Source organism: Citrus clementina, unplaced genomic scaffold (genome assembly GCF_000493195.1).
Source record: "Citrus clementina cultivar Clemenules unplaced genomic scaffold, Citrus_clementina_v1.0 scaffold_2, whole genome shotgun sequence".
NCBI classification, from domain to species: Eukaryota; Viridiplantae; Streptophyta; class Magnoliopsida; order Sapindales; family Rutaceae; genus Citrus; species Citrus x clementina.
Window position 1 is genome coordinate 29,431,960 of NW_006262688.1, and position 16,433 is coordinate 29,448,392.

The window sequence follows — 16,433 nt, forward strand, 5'->3', positions numbered from 1 at the left end:
GCCATTGGATGTACTTAAATGAGTAGGATTTACTAACCACAAGTTTTCTCAATTTACAATTCATTATTTTCTCTAATTTCTCTCATTTTCTCACAACCCGGACACCCACACTAACTCATATAGCTGACATTTTAGACATACACTTGGCACCAATTAATAAATTGAAAGAAATTCAAAGATAAAGAGTTGTACCATACACTCAAAACTCACCAGTCACCACCACCTAACTCCAACCTACAATTTGTCCCCCCAACCTCACAGACCTCCCTATTCTTCTTTACTTTTTCTCTTCTTCCTTCAGAACTTTTTTTTTATCATCATCATCATCATCATGGTGCTGATATGTGTATACACATTTTTTTGAAGACTTTTGTTATATTACATTATGGTATAACTTAAATGATTATACAGCAGCATTAGATTATAAAAATAACATATTTTATTATTTTATATTTTCACAATCGTTAAATTTTTATTTAATAATTACTGTATAATTATATATGTTACATCATTTAACATAACAATTTCTTTTTTTTTTAAATTCAAATATTAACAACAGAAAAATACTTACGGACAATAAAAGACTGAACAATTATTAAATTACTAGTTCAATAATTGATATGAAATTTGTTGTCTCTTTGTTAAGAGACAAATCTTTTCAACAAAATTTGAGATGATTTCTAGAAATAATCGTAGCAACCATAACATTTTAACTTCACGTCCGATGCGGATAAGATCAAGACACGTAACGGTAAAGGCATCTTAAAGTCAAAGAGAAGAAAGGAACATAGCTTTTGTCTGTTCAAGTCACGGTGGTAGTAATAATATTAATGAACATGAGCTCCACTTCCTCACCTTAATTCAGTTACTAATTAATTAATTATTTTTTAAAATTCCTTATTTTATTTATATTTTTCAAAATAATATTTTTAAAAACTGAAGGAATAGAACAGTCCAACCTTTTAGCAAACAGCGGCTGGTTACTTGGTTAACTCTCGTAAACTCCTCCTCCTCCTCCTCCTTCAAACTCTTTGCTCTGATGGATCCGCCGCCACTTATCGATTTCAGCGACGACGTCGTTTCGTCAGCCACCTCCCACTCTTACACCGATCACCAAGGCACCAGAATCTTCGATCGCTACTCCTCCTCTTTGTCGCCTTCCTCCTCTGAAGATGACGAGACCGAATCTCACCCGTCCAATTCCACCATCAAACGCCTCGACTACATGATGGAGTTCCTAGAGAGGAAGCTATCGTCATCAGCAACAACAGCCAATGAAAAGAAGCGGTTCGCTTCTTCCTCCTCACTTCCAGAGTACGTCGGCAAAGGCGGAGACATTCCGATGTTTAAGCCGCCGGTCCGGACCGCGCTCCATCCGGCCCGGCCGGCCAGTCTGGAAGTGAGGCCGCATCCTTTGAGGGAGACGCAAATCGGTTGTTTCTTGAGAACGATTGTCTGTACGGAGGAGCAGCTGTGGGCCGGGGGAGAGAATGGGTTGAGAGTTTGGAATTTGAAGGAACTGTATGACGAGAGTGAGAGTGACAGTGTGAGTGTGAGTAAGAGTAAGGGTGAAGACGGAACGGCGCCGTTTAAGGAGTCGGTGAAGGGAGTCTCGTCTGTGATGTGTATGGTAGGCGATGAAGCGAGCGGAGTAGTGTGGAGTGGGCACAGAGATGGTAGAATCATGTGTTGGAAGATGAATGCTCGTTTGCTTGATTTTGATGATGGATTTGGAGAGGTTTTATCTTGGCAGGCCCATCGTGGCCCGGTTCTCTCGCTTTGCATTTCTTCTTATGGTTAGTAACCAACCACTTCTATTTCTTCTCTTCTTGCAACTGATTCTGTTGGTTCTATTATTTCGGTGCATTTCCTCAATTTCTTTGAAGTAATGGTTACTACATAAATTAGTAATTTTGTTTAGACTCATTTATGAGTCTCATTCTAGTTTCTCCAAATATGATGGATTCACAATTGTTTGCATTTTGTTGAATCTCACTCTGTCGGCACTGATGATGTTATTTTGGAATTATTAAAAAAGAAAAAAGAAAAGGTGAAAGAGAGGGTGAACTCAGATATTGGTATGCGAAATTAGGAAACGATTATAGAAATTTAAGTTTATCGACCTTATAAATGTTTCAAAGTAAAATCACTTTCTGAGATTTACAAACAAATTTATTGAAAAATTAGTAGCATGATTGGGAAATATGTAGGACTTTGAATAATTTAATTAAATTATTATCTAGTAGATACATCAAAACCTTGATAGCTAGTTTTGGCATTTATAATTTATACAGATTTCGTTGTAATACTGTTTTTAAGATCAGCCTTTTGCCGTAGTTGGGGGTTAAAAACTGATGCGACCATACCATGTTGGTGGTTTGAATGATGGCGTGATTTGAAAGGCAAATATCATTAATTGGTACAGAGTTCAGCAGAGGAATTCATAAAATCTGGGCTCTGTTATTGAATGTAGAAAGTACTATTAATTCCTGAAATTAAATATTCATTTAAAGCTGAATTAGTTGTGTCATGATCTATTGTGAAAAACACAAGCCTTGCCTCGATTTGATGCAGGCTATTTACTAAAAGAATTCTCTGTCAAAAGTGGAAAACTGTTTATTTTAGATGTTAATTTCAATTTTGTTTCAGAGGGAGTAAATACCACGGATTCCACATAGTTAGGGACAATGGTATGGGGTTGACATCTTTACAGTGAATAGTTTGTTATTTAGTTGACATACTTTTGTAAATTGTAAATATGGTAAGTCTTATATATATCTAGTTAACAAAAATATATCTAGTTAACATATTTTTGTAAATTGTAAATATTGTATGGCTAGTCTTATCTAATATGTGTGCGTGTGCGTGTATCTGGTATTATCCAAGTGGAATTAATAAGCACGTGCAATCTTCTGTTGTTTCTTTATCCTCTGTCAAGCAAATGTTGACATCTTTGTTGTTTTGCAGTAACTGGCATTGTGTTGTTTTAGTCTTTAGTTAAAATAAACATACAACTATATGTTTTATTATTCATTAAAATTTCCCTAACTTCTTGCTTGACGAAATGCATTTACGGTATGTGATAAAGCTGGTGCTTTTCTTTTGTCATTGTCGATGTACTTCTAAATATTGTCACAACTGCTTGATCAAGATTTTTTGTGGAGGAATCCTGTTGCCGTTTCATTTTAGAATAGCTTTCTTTTATCTATTTCTCTCATTGTTCAGCAATTTTTTGCTTCTATTGTGCTTTCATTGGATTTCTTTGTTCTGGCGTAATTTATTGTATCAGCCATAATTTGTTATTATGTTTCAACTTCCCTCGTTTCTTTTCTATTTGGTTCAGGGGATTTGTGGTCTGGTTCTGAGGGTGGTGGTATCAAGATATGGCCATGGGAAGCTATTGAAAAAGCTCTTTCTCTTAAACCGGAAGAAAGGCACACAGCTGCTTTAATAGTGGAGAGGTCATACATTGACCTTAGGAGCCATCTTTCCGTTAATGGCTTCAGTGGTATATTAACTTCAGATATTAAGAACTTACTATCTGATCATTCAAGAGCAAAAGTATGGAGTGCTGGATTTTTGTCTTTTGCACTTTGGTATGCCTACCTTCCCTCTGAATTGTGATTTGTGTCTTTTATTCTTTCGAACGGCACTGAGTACTTTTGAATTTTACACACTCAGAATTTTAAATATTAGACAGTTTTACCTTGCGGTTCATAGGAAAATGTTTTCCTCTTTACATATTTTTTTTTCAAGGGTCAAAAGAAGGCTTCCATAATAGAAAGAAATCAAATATATTTTGAAGACTATAGAGGGGTTGGGGGATGATATTTGTTACTTCTGTACCTCTGGGAAAGAGTTTTGGGTCTCTACCTCATTAGAGTTTAAAAACCCCTTCTTTTTGTCTTGTATAACTGGGAAGCAACAGTGGTCAAATTTCCTGGTCTTTTGTCTATGTTTGAGAGTGTTTATCTTGTCAAGTCTCTGCTCCTTGTAGGGCATTTGCGATTACTGATCTTTTCTGTGGACAGTATATTGCCTTCTTTTGTCCATTGATTTTTGGATTTGAATAGTTTTTTTCCTTTTTAATAGAAAAACAAAAGAAGAAAAAGAAGATGAATTAATCTGACACCTCATTTGTTACTCCCTTCCCCTTAGATAATAGACCATATTTTCGTTTATCCTTGCCTCATTTTGGCCACTGACCAAATTGATTAGTCTTATGCATTTTCCTGCTATATCTTTATGCATGCATGTATGTGTTTGGGCATGCATGGATGTATTTGTGTAGGTGTTTATGCATTTACATGTGCATTTGATAATGACATTTGTGTGTCTATGATTGTGCATGTGTAGGAATGTATATGCAGGGGAATCATTGAATGTAATTTTGGCTGATTTTTGCTAAGAGTTTTCAAACTACAGGGATGCTCGTACAAGGGAGTTACTGAAAGTATTTAATATAGATGGTCAGATCGAGAATCGGGTTGATATGTCATTATTACCAGATTTTGCAATGGAAGATGAGTTTAAGACAAAGATCGTTACAAGTTCAAAGAAAGACAAAGCACAGAGTTCCTTTGGTTTTTTCCAGCGTTCACGTAATGCCATAATGGGAGCTGCTGATGCTGTTCGTCGAGTTGCTGCGAAGGGGGGCTTTGGAGATGATAATCGGAGAACTGAGGCACTTACCACATCAATTGATGGAATGATTTGGACTGGAGGTGCAAATGGATTACTTGTGCAATGGGATCCAAATGGAAATCGTTTGCAAGATTTTCAGTATCTTCCTTTTGCTGTTCAATGCTTATGCACGCTCGGGTCACGAATATGGGTTGGCTACATGAATGGAATTGTCCAGGTTTTGAACCTTGAGGGTAATCTGCTTGGCGGATGGGTAGCTCACAGTAGTCCTGTGATAAAAATGGCTGTTGGGGCAGGTTATATTTTCACCTTGGCTAATCATGGCGGTATACGTGGGTGGAATGTCACATCCCCTGGACCTCTTGACAGCATACTGTGTAAAGAGTTGGCTGGGAAGGAGTTTCTATATACACGAATGGAAAATTTGAAAATATTGGCTGGCACATGGAATGTTGGACAGGGAAGGGCTTCTCATGATGCTCTTATATCCTGGCTAGGCTCTGCAGCTTCTGATGTTGGCATTGTTGTTGTTGGATTGCAAGAAGTTGAAATGGGTGCTGGTTTTCTAGCAATGTCTGCTGCGAAAGAAACTGTAAGATATCTACTTCACCAAACTTTCTTCTGAAGTATGATAAGAGGCCATATAGACTCATGCTTCATTTTGAGGCATGGCCAGTTTATAAATCTGTGATTTGGTTTGTTTTGCAACTTCTGAATGATTACTTTAATGTGCAAGTAATCACAGTTCTAACGTTTGCTGATAAATTTGTTTGTATGCCAATGTACTGGGAACTTCTTTCTTATATGAGTTAAAATGAAAATATGATTGATGATTGCTTTTTGAATGTTCTGTCAGTGTTTTCTGTTTTAGAATTATTTCATATGATTTAACATTTTCCTCACCTTTTTTTTATTTTTAAATTTTGTTCCTTTGTATCTACAGGTTGGACTTGAGGGGAGTGCTGTTGGACATTGGTGGCTGGATATGATTGGAAAAATATTGGATGATGGTTCAACATTTGAACGTGTTGGATCCAGGCAGCTGGCAGGATTACTTATAGCAGTGTGGTGAGTTTACATTGTTTGCAGACCTCAGATGAGCTTGAATTAGCTTTCAATAGTGTGGATATATAACCACTTATAATTGCTATTTCAATACTATCTGGATAGTGGGTTATAAATTGCATGATTTCCTAAAGTTATTATGTATGTGATTCAAATTATTGCAAGGTATTAATTTTAGATGAGGCTATCTGGAATGCTTCTATCATTCATCCATCAATTTGGAACTCTTAGCTTGATTTTTTTACCCCTTTCTTTTAATGGTTCCCTCAAATACATTTAAACCTATGGCTGATTGAATTTCCATGTTATGTCCATACTCCCTTATTATGTTTATGATTTTTTTTGGTTATAGGTCAAGTTACATTTCTGCTGAACTTTTTTGTTCTCTATCCTGGTTGTACACGTCATATTTAATGTGTGAAGATTTGTCTTTTAGGGTTAGAAAGAATCTAAAAGATTATGTTGGGGATGTTGATGTGGCAGCGGTTCCATGTGGATTCGGACGTGCAATTGGTAATAAGGTATGCCAAAGGTTACGTTTTCAGTTGTTTTACGCTGTATGATGGTTAGAAATCATATCAGTTTGGCAGTTTGCTTTCATGGATGTAAAATCTTGTTTGTATCAACACTGCTGAAGTGCAATTTTTCGAGTAAACTATGCCTAGGACTAGAATTGTGTCCCAGATTGTAGACCCCTAAATAAAAACATTTTGAAAGGTTCAAATGTACAACATGTGCATTTGCGTGATGCATTAGTTGTGTGTGTTAAATATTTATCTCAACCATTTAAAGTTAATAAACCAATTGGTAAAAAATTATTCCAAAATTTCTGAAACAGATCCATGCCATTGGTTGTTTTTCCTCCCCTTTTTTGGGTGAAATTGAAAATTTTATTGAAGATGAAAAAATAGCACATCTCATTTATGAACCATCTGAATTGTGGTGACATTGGTTTTAACCACACACATTTTTATATATATCTTAAAATATTAAAAATATTTGATAATTTAGCATTATGATAAATAATCTCATGTTTTCCCTCCATCTGCAATAATTGTTTCCCTTTTATCATGTGTTTCTTGCATATGGACCTTAACATGTAAACTTTTCAAATTACTCACATCAAAATTTTTAAAGTGGGTGTAGCTCTATTCAAATAATAGGGACTTCTTAGATGGATAAACTTATGCATAACTATAACTGATGCTTTGACTTATCAAAGTGGGTGTTTCAAGACATTCCAGACTGAAAAGATAGAGAAATAACTTTGGATGGTGAGAGTGGCAATTTGGAATGTTACTATGTTATTCAGATTGAGAATTGTTACCGTGCGCTGTAAAATTTAAGTTGGTCCGTTGAATTATTATGAATAATGAGAGGTTATAAAAATTATCAACATCTGCTTACAGAATACATAATACTATTTGTATGTATGGGCCCATATTCTAGCATGCAAATGGTTCTGTCCTGGTGATACATATTATCTATTGACTGTTGTTATTTTTATTTGTTTTTGTTTTTGTTTTCATTATTGACATGGCTGCTGGTTGTCCACCCAGGGAGCTGTTGGTTTGAGAGTTAGAGTGTACGATCGAATAATGTGCTTTGTCAATTGTCATTTTGCTGCTCATTTAGAAGCTGTTAATCGTCGTAATGCTGACTTCGATCACGTATATCGGACAATGACCTTCTGCCGACCATCAAATCTTTGCAGTGCTGCAGCTGGTACGATGCCATTCCTGTTATTGTCTTGCGTGCTTGCATGCTCAATGTATTTATTATGGCTTGTTTATAGATCTGGCTTGCCATTGGTCCTTTATATTGCAGCTGGGGCTTCATCTGTTGTTCAAATGCTTCGCAGTACAAATGTACGAATTTTCTTTGATGGATATAGTTTGCTACCTCGATCTCATAATTACTGGTTACTTGATTCAGTATCTTTCACTTGGTCTGATAAATAGTTTATAATTGTACAGCCTTTGAGTAGCCTTACTGTTGAAGGAGTACCCGAATTATCTGAGGCAGACATGGTCATATTTCTCGGTGACTTTAATTATCGACTTGATGGTATAACCTATGATGAAGCAAGAGATTTTATTTCTCAACGATGCTTTGATTGGCTTAGAGAACGAGATCAGCTTCGAGCTGAAATGGAGGCTGGCAATGTCTTTCAGGGAATGCGAGAGGCAGATATTAAATTTCCTCCTACATACAAGTTTGAAAAATACCTGGCTGGTTTAGCAGGTACCCTTTAGCATAAAATTAATTAATATTAATTCTCTTAATTGTTTAATGAAGTTCCTAGGGTTATTTGGTTTTTATGTGAGTTATGTTGGCTAGTTAATCACTATTACTAGATTTCCGGATACTTTCTGGACTACTGCGTCAACTATATATTTACAGGTTATGATTCTGGTGAAAAGAAGCGCGTTCCTGCCTGGTGTGACAGAATTTTATATCGTGATAGCCGGTCAGATTTAGCATCTGAATGCAGTTTAGAGTGCCCTGTTGCGTCTTCGATATTACGGTAAGTTTTTGTGGTAGTGTCATTTTTTTGCCATTACAGGATCAACTGATGTTTATAAATTATGCATACTGCGTAAAATAACTTTCTTCGCCGATTTTCACATTTTCTCTCATGTAGCTTCGAGAATAATTTGATTAGGCATTGATAGCTGTTTGATGCATTCCATTAGTAAATAATATTGTTATCAACTGATGTTTATAAATTATGCATATTGCCTAAAATAACTTTTTGTACCTATTTTTTAATTTTTCTCTCATGTAGCCTTAAGAAAAGTTTGATTAGGTATTGATAGCTGTTTGGTGCACTCCATTAGTAAATAATATCGGTTAATGAAATAACCTAAGGTTAGGATGGTAACTAAAGCATGAAAAGGCTGCTTTTTGGAATGCATAGAAGGGATGGTCTTGCTAGCATGGACAAATATGGGTACCTTTAATGTGTGTGTGTGTGTGTGTATAGTCATTTGCTAGTGAGGACATCCTTACTTTAAACACATATTTTAATACAGTGAAGACTGTTTTATTTGTATTTTAGTGATATCCTCACTTTGTTAAAATGAATATGTTTTCGTTAGATATTATATATAGAAAGAGAGAGGAAGAGAGAGTAAAAGATCCCTTACTTTATTATAGTAAGAGACAAATTGAAAGACAAGAAAAACACATACTCCAATGCTGAAATTTTTGTTTTTTTGTTTTTTACTTTTTAGTTTATCCCTTACTTTAAAAAAGTAAAGGATCCCTCATTAGATAATGACTCTGTGTGTGTGTGTGTGTGTGTCTAGTAAGAGTTCCTTTACTTTAATATGATAAGAACAAAGTAAAAGATAATAAAACACAAATTTCTATACACTTCATGATACAATACACTGTAAAAAGTATGGAATCTCTTATTGGAAAATTACTATATATATCCCTTTGTAATATGGGATTCCTACGTTGGATTATATTGCGGGAAAATTTTTGTGGCCGTTGGATGCCACCTTATCTTTTATTTTAAAGTCATTTATTTTATGCAAATGGGCCGTACGTCAAGAATTTTTTTTATATTTTAAAAAATTAAAAGAAAGTGTAAGCCATAACTAACTTTTTTATTTAAGGAAAAAAAGAGTAAATTTAGCATTTGAGAGCTTTTGCTCAATTGAGAGAGAATCACGATCTAAGAAAAAGAATCAAATTTAAAAAATCACAAATATTAGAAGCTGCAAGAACTAGATGCCAATTTGAATGAATTGAATTAAATGCACTCATATTTCCTTTCATTGTAGAATTACTAATGCACATAATAATGCAACAGATAACAGACTTGCACAGCAATTGGAATGCATCAAAATCATTACCAAAATAATGAATTAATTGAATTAAATAAACATAATCAGTAAGCAATATATATACATTTAATCACCATAAGTAAACATGACGAAGCTCTAGTGGCCGGAAAATCCCAAACGGTGATTCAGTTTTTCCTAGGCTCTAATCTTTGTAGTTTCTAGTAATTGTGATATTTAAAGTCTGATTACTGTTTTCAAATCGCGATTCTCCCTCGATTGTGTGAAAGCTCTCAAATTCTAAGCATTTGATTTTAAGTTTGCTCTTCCTTTTTTTAAATAAAAAAAAAAGGTCTGTTAAAAGTGTTGGAGGTGGGGCCAATATGTCATATGGCTTCCGTTTTCTTTCAATTTTTTAAAATAAAAAAGCTCTTAATGTGGGGCCTATTTGCATAAAATAAATGACTTTAAAACAAATATTTCCAAAATGGCATTATAACTCAATGAAGGAGTCCCTTATTCGAAAAGTGTAGATACACGCACACATCATGAACTGTGTAATTAGCAAATCCAATCTATGTGTGTGTGTACACACACACACACACACACACACACACACACACATCATGTATGAATGTGGTCCTTGATAGCAATTAGCAAATCCAATCTAATCCTCTTGTCCCATTCTATATCTATCCATCTAATCATGAACACATGCCTAGGTGGCATTTGTATTGGTATATCATCTTTAGGTCAATCAAGCTCTGAGTATTTGTATAACTATCAACTTGATTATGAACTGTGTACTTAATTGATTAGAAGCCTATATAAGCCTATATATGACATGTGTAATCCATTTAAAAACGTAATTTCATGTTAACAACATCAAATTAATTGATTTGAAACTGACTCAAGTAAGTCATAACCTCATATATTAATTTGACAATACTTGAAAGTGTGATGAAACACACTATATTGTAAATTTAAAATATTCTATAACATCATTGATTTTTAAACTATTCTATCATTAGCTCTCTCTCTTTTTTTTTTTTTAAAACACGCGCACGCGCACATACACGAGATAGTAACATATGGCTTGAATATGTAATGGGTTTGTATGATTCAAGTAATTAATCAGGCTATTATGGTTAAATTTTGGGTTAGACATGTCAACTTGTGCTCGACCTGTTTGATTATTATGACAAACAGCTCAACTCTTCAACGTGAAGACAATGAAAGCTATTTGAAACTGACTAATTTGTGTTGGCTTCCAGCATTTTCACATGTCATGTCTAAAAGTATTACCCTTGTACCGACACTCATATAAACATGTGCACACTGTGTTGTCTCTCCCATCATTTTCAATTTTTGATTTTGTGTAAAGCTTGACATCTCCATTTGATTAGGTATGAGGCTTGCATGGATGTAACAGACAGTGATCACAAGCCTGTCCGTTGTATTTTTAGTGTTGATATTGCTCGAGTTGATGAGTCAGTGAGGAGACAAGAGTTTGGAAATATAATGAGATCAAATGAGAAGATTAAAATCATTCTTGAGGACTTATGCAGGATTCCAGAAACTATTGTCAGTACAAACAACATAATTATTCAAAACCAGGACTCTTCCATTTTGCGTGTCACAAATAAATGTGGGAAAAATGATGCTTTTTATCAAATAAATTGTGAAGGCCAGTCCACTGTCAAGGACGATGGACAAGCATCAGATCGTCATCCTAGAGGTTCCTTTGGCTTTCCGAGATGGCTCGAGGTAAGTTATTTTGCTTTGGACAAATAGAAATACTTTGAGTTGGCTTTCATCTGAATCAAGAATTGCTGTTCCCAAACTGTTAATAGTCGGATTACAAAATGCTGTCACAATTGGGCTCTACCCAACCCATAGAACCTTCGTACATGATCAGATAAATATTAATGATAATGATGATGGATTCAAGAAGTTATTGGGTTGAACCTTTGTCTTACTGGGCTTGGTTAAAGTGAGCCTGCTGTTTCAACTCTCAAGGCTTGTTAGGCATGATATTGGAACCTTGATACACAAGCAGATATGTTGATTCATGTGTTCAAAATCATTTGTACATGTCTGATTTGAGATAGTTGTAGGATGTTTCTTTAATGGAAAAATGGCCCTTGTGTCTGCCTTTGTCTCGCACTCTGACTGACAGTAAGAAGTCGACTTTCATTTTTTAAATAATGATGATAAGAATTATGAGAATGATATTACTTGCTGTCAAGTTTTGCACAATTGTCATTTTTCAAACTGTGAATCATAGGTGGTTATAACTCATACATAGCTGGAGCATTTTTTTTTTCCCGCTTTTTAGCAAGAGTTGAGTGATTTTTTGTTTCTATCCTTTCAGATGTACTGAATCTAGTTTTGTGATTAGTTTTAGTTTCATCTATTTGTATTATTTGAACTAGGTCACACCCGCTACTGGCATGATCAAACCAGATCGCACAGCAGAAATGTCAGTTCATCACGAGGACTTTCAGACCCTTGAAGAGTTTGTTGATGGTATCCCGCAAAACTGGTGGTGTGAAGACACAAGAGACCAGGAAGTTGTGCTGGTGCTTAAGGTTCGTGGCAGGTATTCAACTGAGACAAGAAATCATCGCATCCGTGTGCGACACTGTTTTTCAGCCAAAACAAAAAGAGAGGATCATAAACCCAATGAATCTGCGCAGATCCCAGGAAATGTTCTTCCTCGGTCTGATTACCAACGTCTAAGCAGTTCCTTTGATGTGGTGGACCAATTACGGAATTTGCGTAGTCCTTAAAGTGAAAAAGATAATACCCTCAGAAAATAACGTGTAACTGTTGATGACTGCAAGAGGTTGATTTGTGCTTTACTTAAGGGATCGATTCCATTTCTACAAGTATCTTGCTTGTAAACAGCAAGCAGCTGGGTTGGCCGTTTATGATTAACAAGTTTGATTTGTGTTCATAGAATATTCATTCAGTTTACCTGGTGCCAATTTTTAGTGTGTCATCAGTTTGGTTGGGAAGTTTTGATTATCCTTTGGGGACTGAGTTTAGGAGTGCAAGTGTACAGAAATTGCAAATTCATCAAGCTTCTGTTCTTCTCCAGTTTCTGTTCGCAAGCAAGTCCAATTTTTTGACTGGCCATCTTTTAGTGAGGTCAAGTCCCCACAGCCTGGTGTGGAAGAAATGAGATATGGTCGAGGAGCGAATGCCTGTTATTTATGGTTTTTTTTTGGGGTGGGGGTGTTTGGCCTGCTTCATTGGTGGATTGTTTGTTAAATTAGTTGACTGATGATTCCAATAAGTTTTATAAATTCTTAGCAGTTTAGCAACTCATCTCTAATTTTAATTGAATTGAAATTTCTCTCTTAATTGCTATTTTGCACACTGATATCTTTATGAGTTTTTCAAATTACGATATAAAATGCGTGGTCTTTGTGATGTAGCGACGAAATGCTTTCTCATTTACCGAGTATTAAATAATCAATTGGAGAAAGGAACAACTGCGACCTCATGACGGGGCTCCGGAGCATGTCTAATTGAGATTCAAGAGGCGCTACGCAGTACGCTCTTTCTTAAGAAACCAGAAACCCACAAGTCGTCTATAACAAGTATAAAATAAGACATGTCGTCCATAAAAATATTCAACAAATGATGATCGTCTAACTTTTAACTACGGAGTAAAAAGTTAACTACACGTTGTCTTTGAGAAAATTACAAAAGACGACATTACATCCAACAAAATATTCATTTGACGGAGAGAAATCGCCCATAAGACAAATGAATGGCCGGACGTGTACGGTGAACATTTCATCGGGCGATAAAGATAATGTAACAAGTTAACAAAAAAACGTAGGAAAGGGAAACAAGCGGGGTAGGTTAGTTCGCTGGGCTTAACGATGACCACGTGGTCAGGTACTAAGTACGGGGGAAAGTTAGTTGAGAGCATTTTTCTAAAATTTTTTTTGTTTCCTTTTGTCTGAACACCATATATGTAGCCAGCTGAGCACTTGAGCTTGGGCCCGAGTAAAACAATATAAGAAGCAAACATTTTGTTAGTGTTTGCAAATTTGTAAGCCGAAAATTTGAAATTGAAACTTTGTTGGTTTGCTGAAAAAGTGAGTGGTGCTTGCTGTACTCGTTATGATGGAACAAGTGGAGAACAAGCAAGTGATATTCAGAGGGTACATAGAGGGAGCACCCAAAGAGACAGATATGGAAATCAAGATTAGCAGAATACAACTCAAGGCACCAAAAGGGTCAGACTCAGGTGCATTTTTGGTTAAGAATCTTTATCTATCTTGTGACCCTTACATGAGAGGCCGCATGCGCAGCTCCTTTACTTCTAGCTACATTCCCCCTTTTGTTCCTGGTCAGGTATTCATCTTTTCGATCACCCAGTCAATTCACTTCAGATTTGATTTTTTTTGGATGCCCAGTATAGTTATTTTGGTTTGATTTATGCTTATGAAACTGTCTGCTAGCTATAGTAGTTTAGAATATCTTCTGCCTTTTCAGTTAATTTAAAGATGATATTACACCAACAATGCCATATATTGTCCACAGAAACTTGTCTAATTAATTTAGGGTGTCTTGAGAGTCCTTATAGATGTTTTCTGTGAATTTAAAATTATTGAAATCATGCTAATTTTCGTTCATCAATATGTGTCTACAAGTGCTGGCTGGATTGTTCTGCATTTGGCCCTTTTGCTCTGTTGATGATTTGAAAAACTATTATCCTTGTATTACTGTCTAAGATTTGTGGTTTATGTCTTCTGCGGTGACAATCTTGATGAAGCCCGTTGAAGGATTTGGTGTGTCGAAAGTCGTGGATTCAGATAACCCGAATTTCAAGCCAGGCGATTTAGTTGCAGGGTTAACTGGTTGGGAAGAATACAGCTTGATTAAGAAAACAGAGCCGCTTAGAAAAATTCAGCCAGATGATCATATTCCTCTATCATATCATATCGGACTTCTTGGTATGACATTTTGTGTTCATAACTAGGTGTTTCTCACACTTGTTTATGGTATTTTTCTCTTCTTTATAGTTATTACTATCATTCTTCTTGGATTCTCTAACGTAAACGTTTTTCCCAATAGAATAACTTTCTTTTGAACTATTAGAGTGCTTCACCTAGACAAGATGTAACACGATATAACTACTAATCCTTAAATACTTTGCAAGAACTTGGTTGTGTAGTTTCAAGAGACAAAATTGTTGTGAGAGCCGCTCTTGCTTTTATCTCGAATACTAATACCATATGAGCAAATGTGTTGAACTAGTGGAAGTACAATCATGTATGCATAAATAAACAAGTTAAACTATCAAACATACTTGTTCTTGTTCCTTGTGGTTTTTTTTGTTTAATTCTTTTGTCAATTACTTGGTGTTCTTCTTTCATAGATTTAAAATATATAGGAATATAAACTTGACATATAAATACAGCTTCAATATACTGTGTTTCTTTGTCTCCTTCTGTGGTCATTCTTTCTAAATTCATTACTTACATAAGTTGTTTGGTTTTCCTCTTAATTTGCATGCTGTCTTTCTCAGAGCTGAAATTCAACTTGTGCTTGATAACCCATATGCCTAGGTCCTTTGTTTTTGGTTTCACTTTATAAAATATTAACCAAGTTATTGAATCCTATTCGAGACAGTTACTGAAACGGAAACTTTGACAGGTATGCCGGGTTTTACTGCTTATGCTGGATTTCATGAGGTTTGCTCCCCTAAAAGTGGGGAGTATGTTTTTGTCTCTGCAGCTTCAGGAGCTGTTGGTCAACTTGTTGGCCAACTCGCTAAGTTGCATGGTTGCTATGTAGTTGGAAGTGCTGGAAGCAGTCAAAAGGTAAGTTTCTTATGGATGAATATAACATTTATCTTAGATGGTATTCAACAGTTTGTTTGGTACATTGAGTGACTCTTGATGGTAAATTAATATGAATTTAACTGCATAAAAATGTTGTCTATGTGGTCTATCAGGTTGATCTTTTGAAGAATAAGCTTGGATTTGATGAAGCTTTTAACTACAATGATGAAACAGACTTGGTTGCAGCTTTGAAAAGGTCAGTAAACTTTTCCATGAACTCGCAAATAATTAAGAACCGGTGTAAAACTCAGCTTCCTAATCTTGAAATTATATTAAATGGCAACTTTCTTGTGAATTTCAGTAGCAATTAGGAAATAAACACGCATAAAGCGTACACTTTTTTTCTTGTAGGCCTTTTTACTTTTTACCTGTTTATTCCTTACCTTGTAAGCAGATGCTTCCCGCAAGGCATTGACATCTACTTTGATAATGTGGGTGGCGAAATGCTTGACGCAGCATTGCTCAACATGAGGGATCATGGGCGAATAGCAGTTTGCGGAATGGTATCTCTACACAGCTACCATGATCCCCAAGGCATTCATAACTTGTTTACTCTTGTAACAAAGCAAATCACAATGAAAGGATTCTTACAAAGTGATTACTTGCATCTGTACCCACGTTTCTTGGACTATGTTATCAGCAATTACAAGCAAGGGAAGATTGTTTACGTCGAAGACATGAACGAAGGTTTGGAAAATGCTCCAGCTGCTTTTGTTGGGTTATTTTCGGGCAAGAATGTGGGCAAGCAGGTTGTGCGTGTAGCCTGTGAATGATTCTCATTTAACGTACATGGGACTTTGTGGACGCACTCATATTAATAATATTATTGCTTTTTGGAATTTTATGTCTTAAGTAGCAACTATAAATTTGAGAAACGAAATATAATAAAATGCCGTTTTTTTTTTTTTTTTTTTTGGGAGAAATTACATATAATTATATAAAGTACTAGCCTACTAGGGAAAAGAATGCCAACACACTCGTGTTGGTTGGGTGCAATGGCTTCAAAGTTTTTCATGTGTTTTAGAAAGGGTCACACAAATCTCTTTTAAGACAAATTTGGATA

At 35.6% G+C, this 16,433-nt stretch overlaps 2 protein-coding genes across 3 annotated transcripts; both read left to right on the top strand.

Moving 5' to 3' along the window:
• Positions 1-891: 891 nt before the first annotated feature.
• LOC18050609 (type II inositol polyphosphate 5-phosphatase 15) lies at positions 892-12,872 on the top strand. Of its 2 annotated transcripts, XM_024190040.1 has the most exons (11): positions 892-1,796; positions 3,344-3,596; positions 4,426-5,236; positions 5,588-5,712; positions 6,146-6,230; positions 7,269-7,434; positions 7,537-7,577; positions 7,686-7,953; positions 8,113-8,236; positions 10,910-11,270; positions 11,939-12,872. In XM_024190040.1, the coding sequence occupies exons 1-11, from the start codon at positions 1,040-1,042 to the stop codon at positions 12,293-12,295; spliced, it is 3,348 nt and encodes a 1,115-aa protein (XP_024045808.1). In that variant the 5' UTR covers positions 892-1,039; the 3' UTR covers positions 12,296-12,872. The 2 variants fall into 2 exon arrangements, with proteins under 2 accessions (XP_024045808.1, XP_024045807.1); XM_024190039.1 differs by having other exon boundaries at positions 7,269-7,577.
• Positions 12,873-13,301: 429 nt separating this feature from the next.
• Positions 13,302-16,209, top strand: LOC112101222 (2-alkenal reductase (NADP(+)-dependent)). Its single transcript, XM_024192127.1, has 5 exons — positions 13,302-13,877; positions 14,299-14,479; positions 15,183-15,349; positions 15,484-15,566; positions 15,765-16,209. The coding sequence occupies exons 1-5, from the start codon at positions 13,644-13,646 to the stop codon at positions 16,141-16,143; spliced, it is 1,044 nt and encodes a 347-aa protein (XP_024047895.1). The 5' UTR covers positions 13,302-13,643; the 3' UTR covers positions 16,144-16,209.
• The last annotated feature ends 224 nt before the right edge of the window (positions 16,210-16,433 follow it).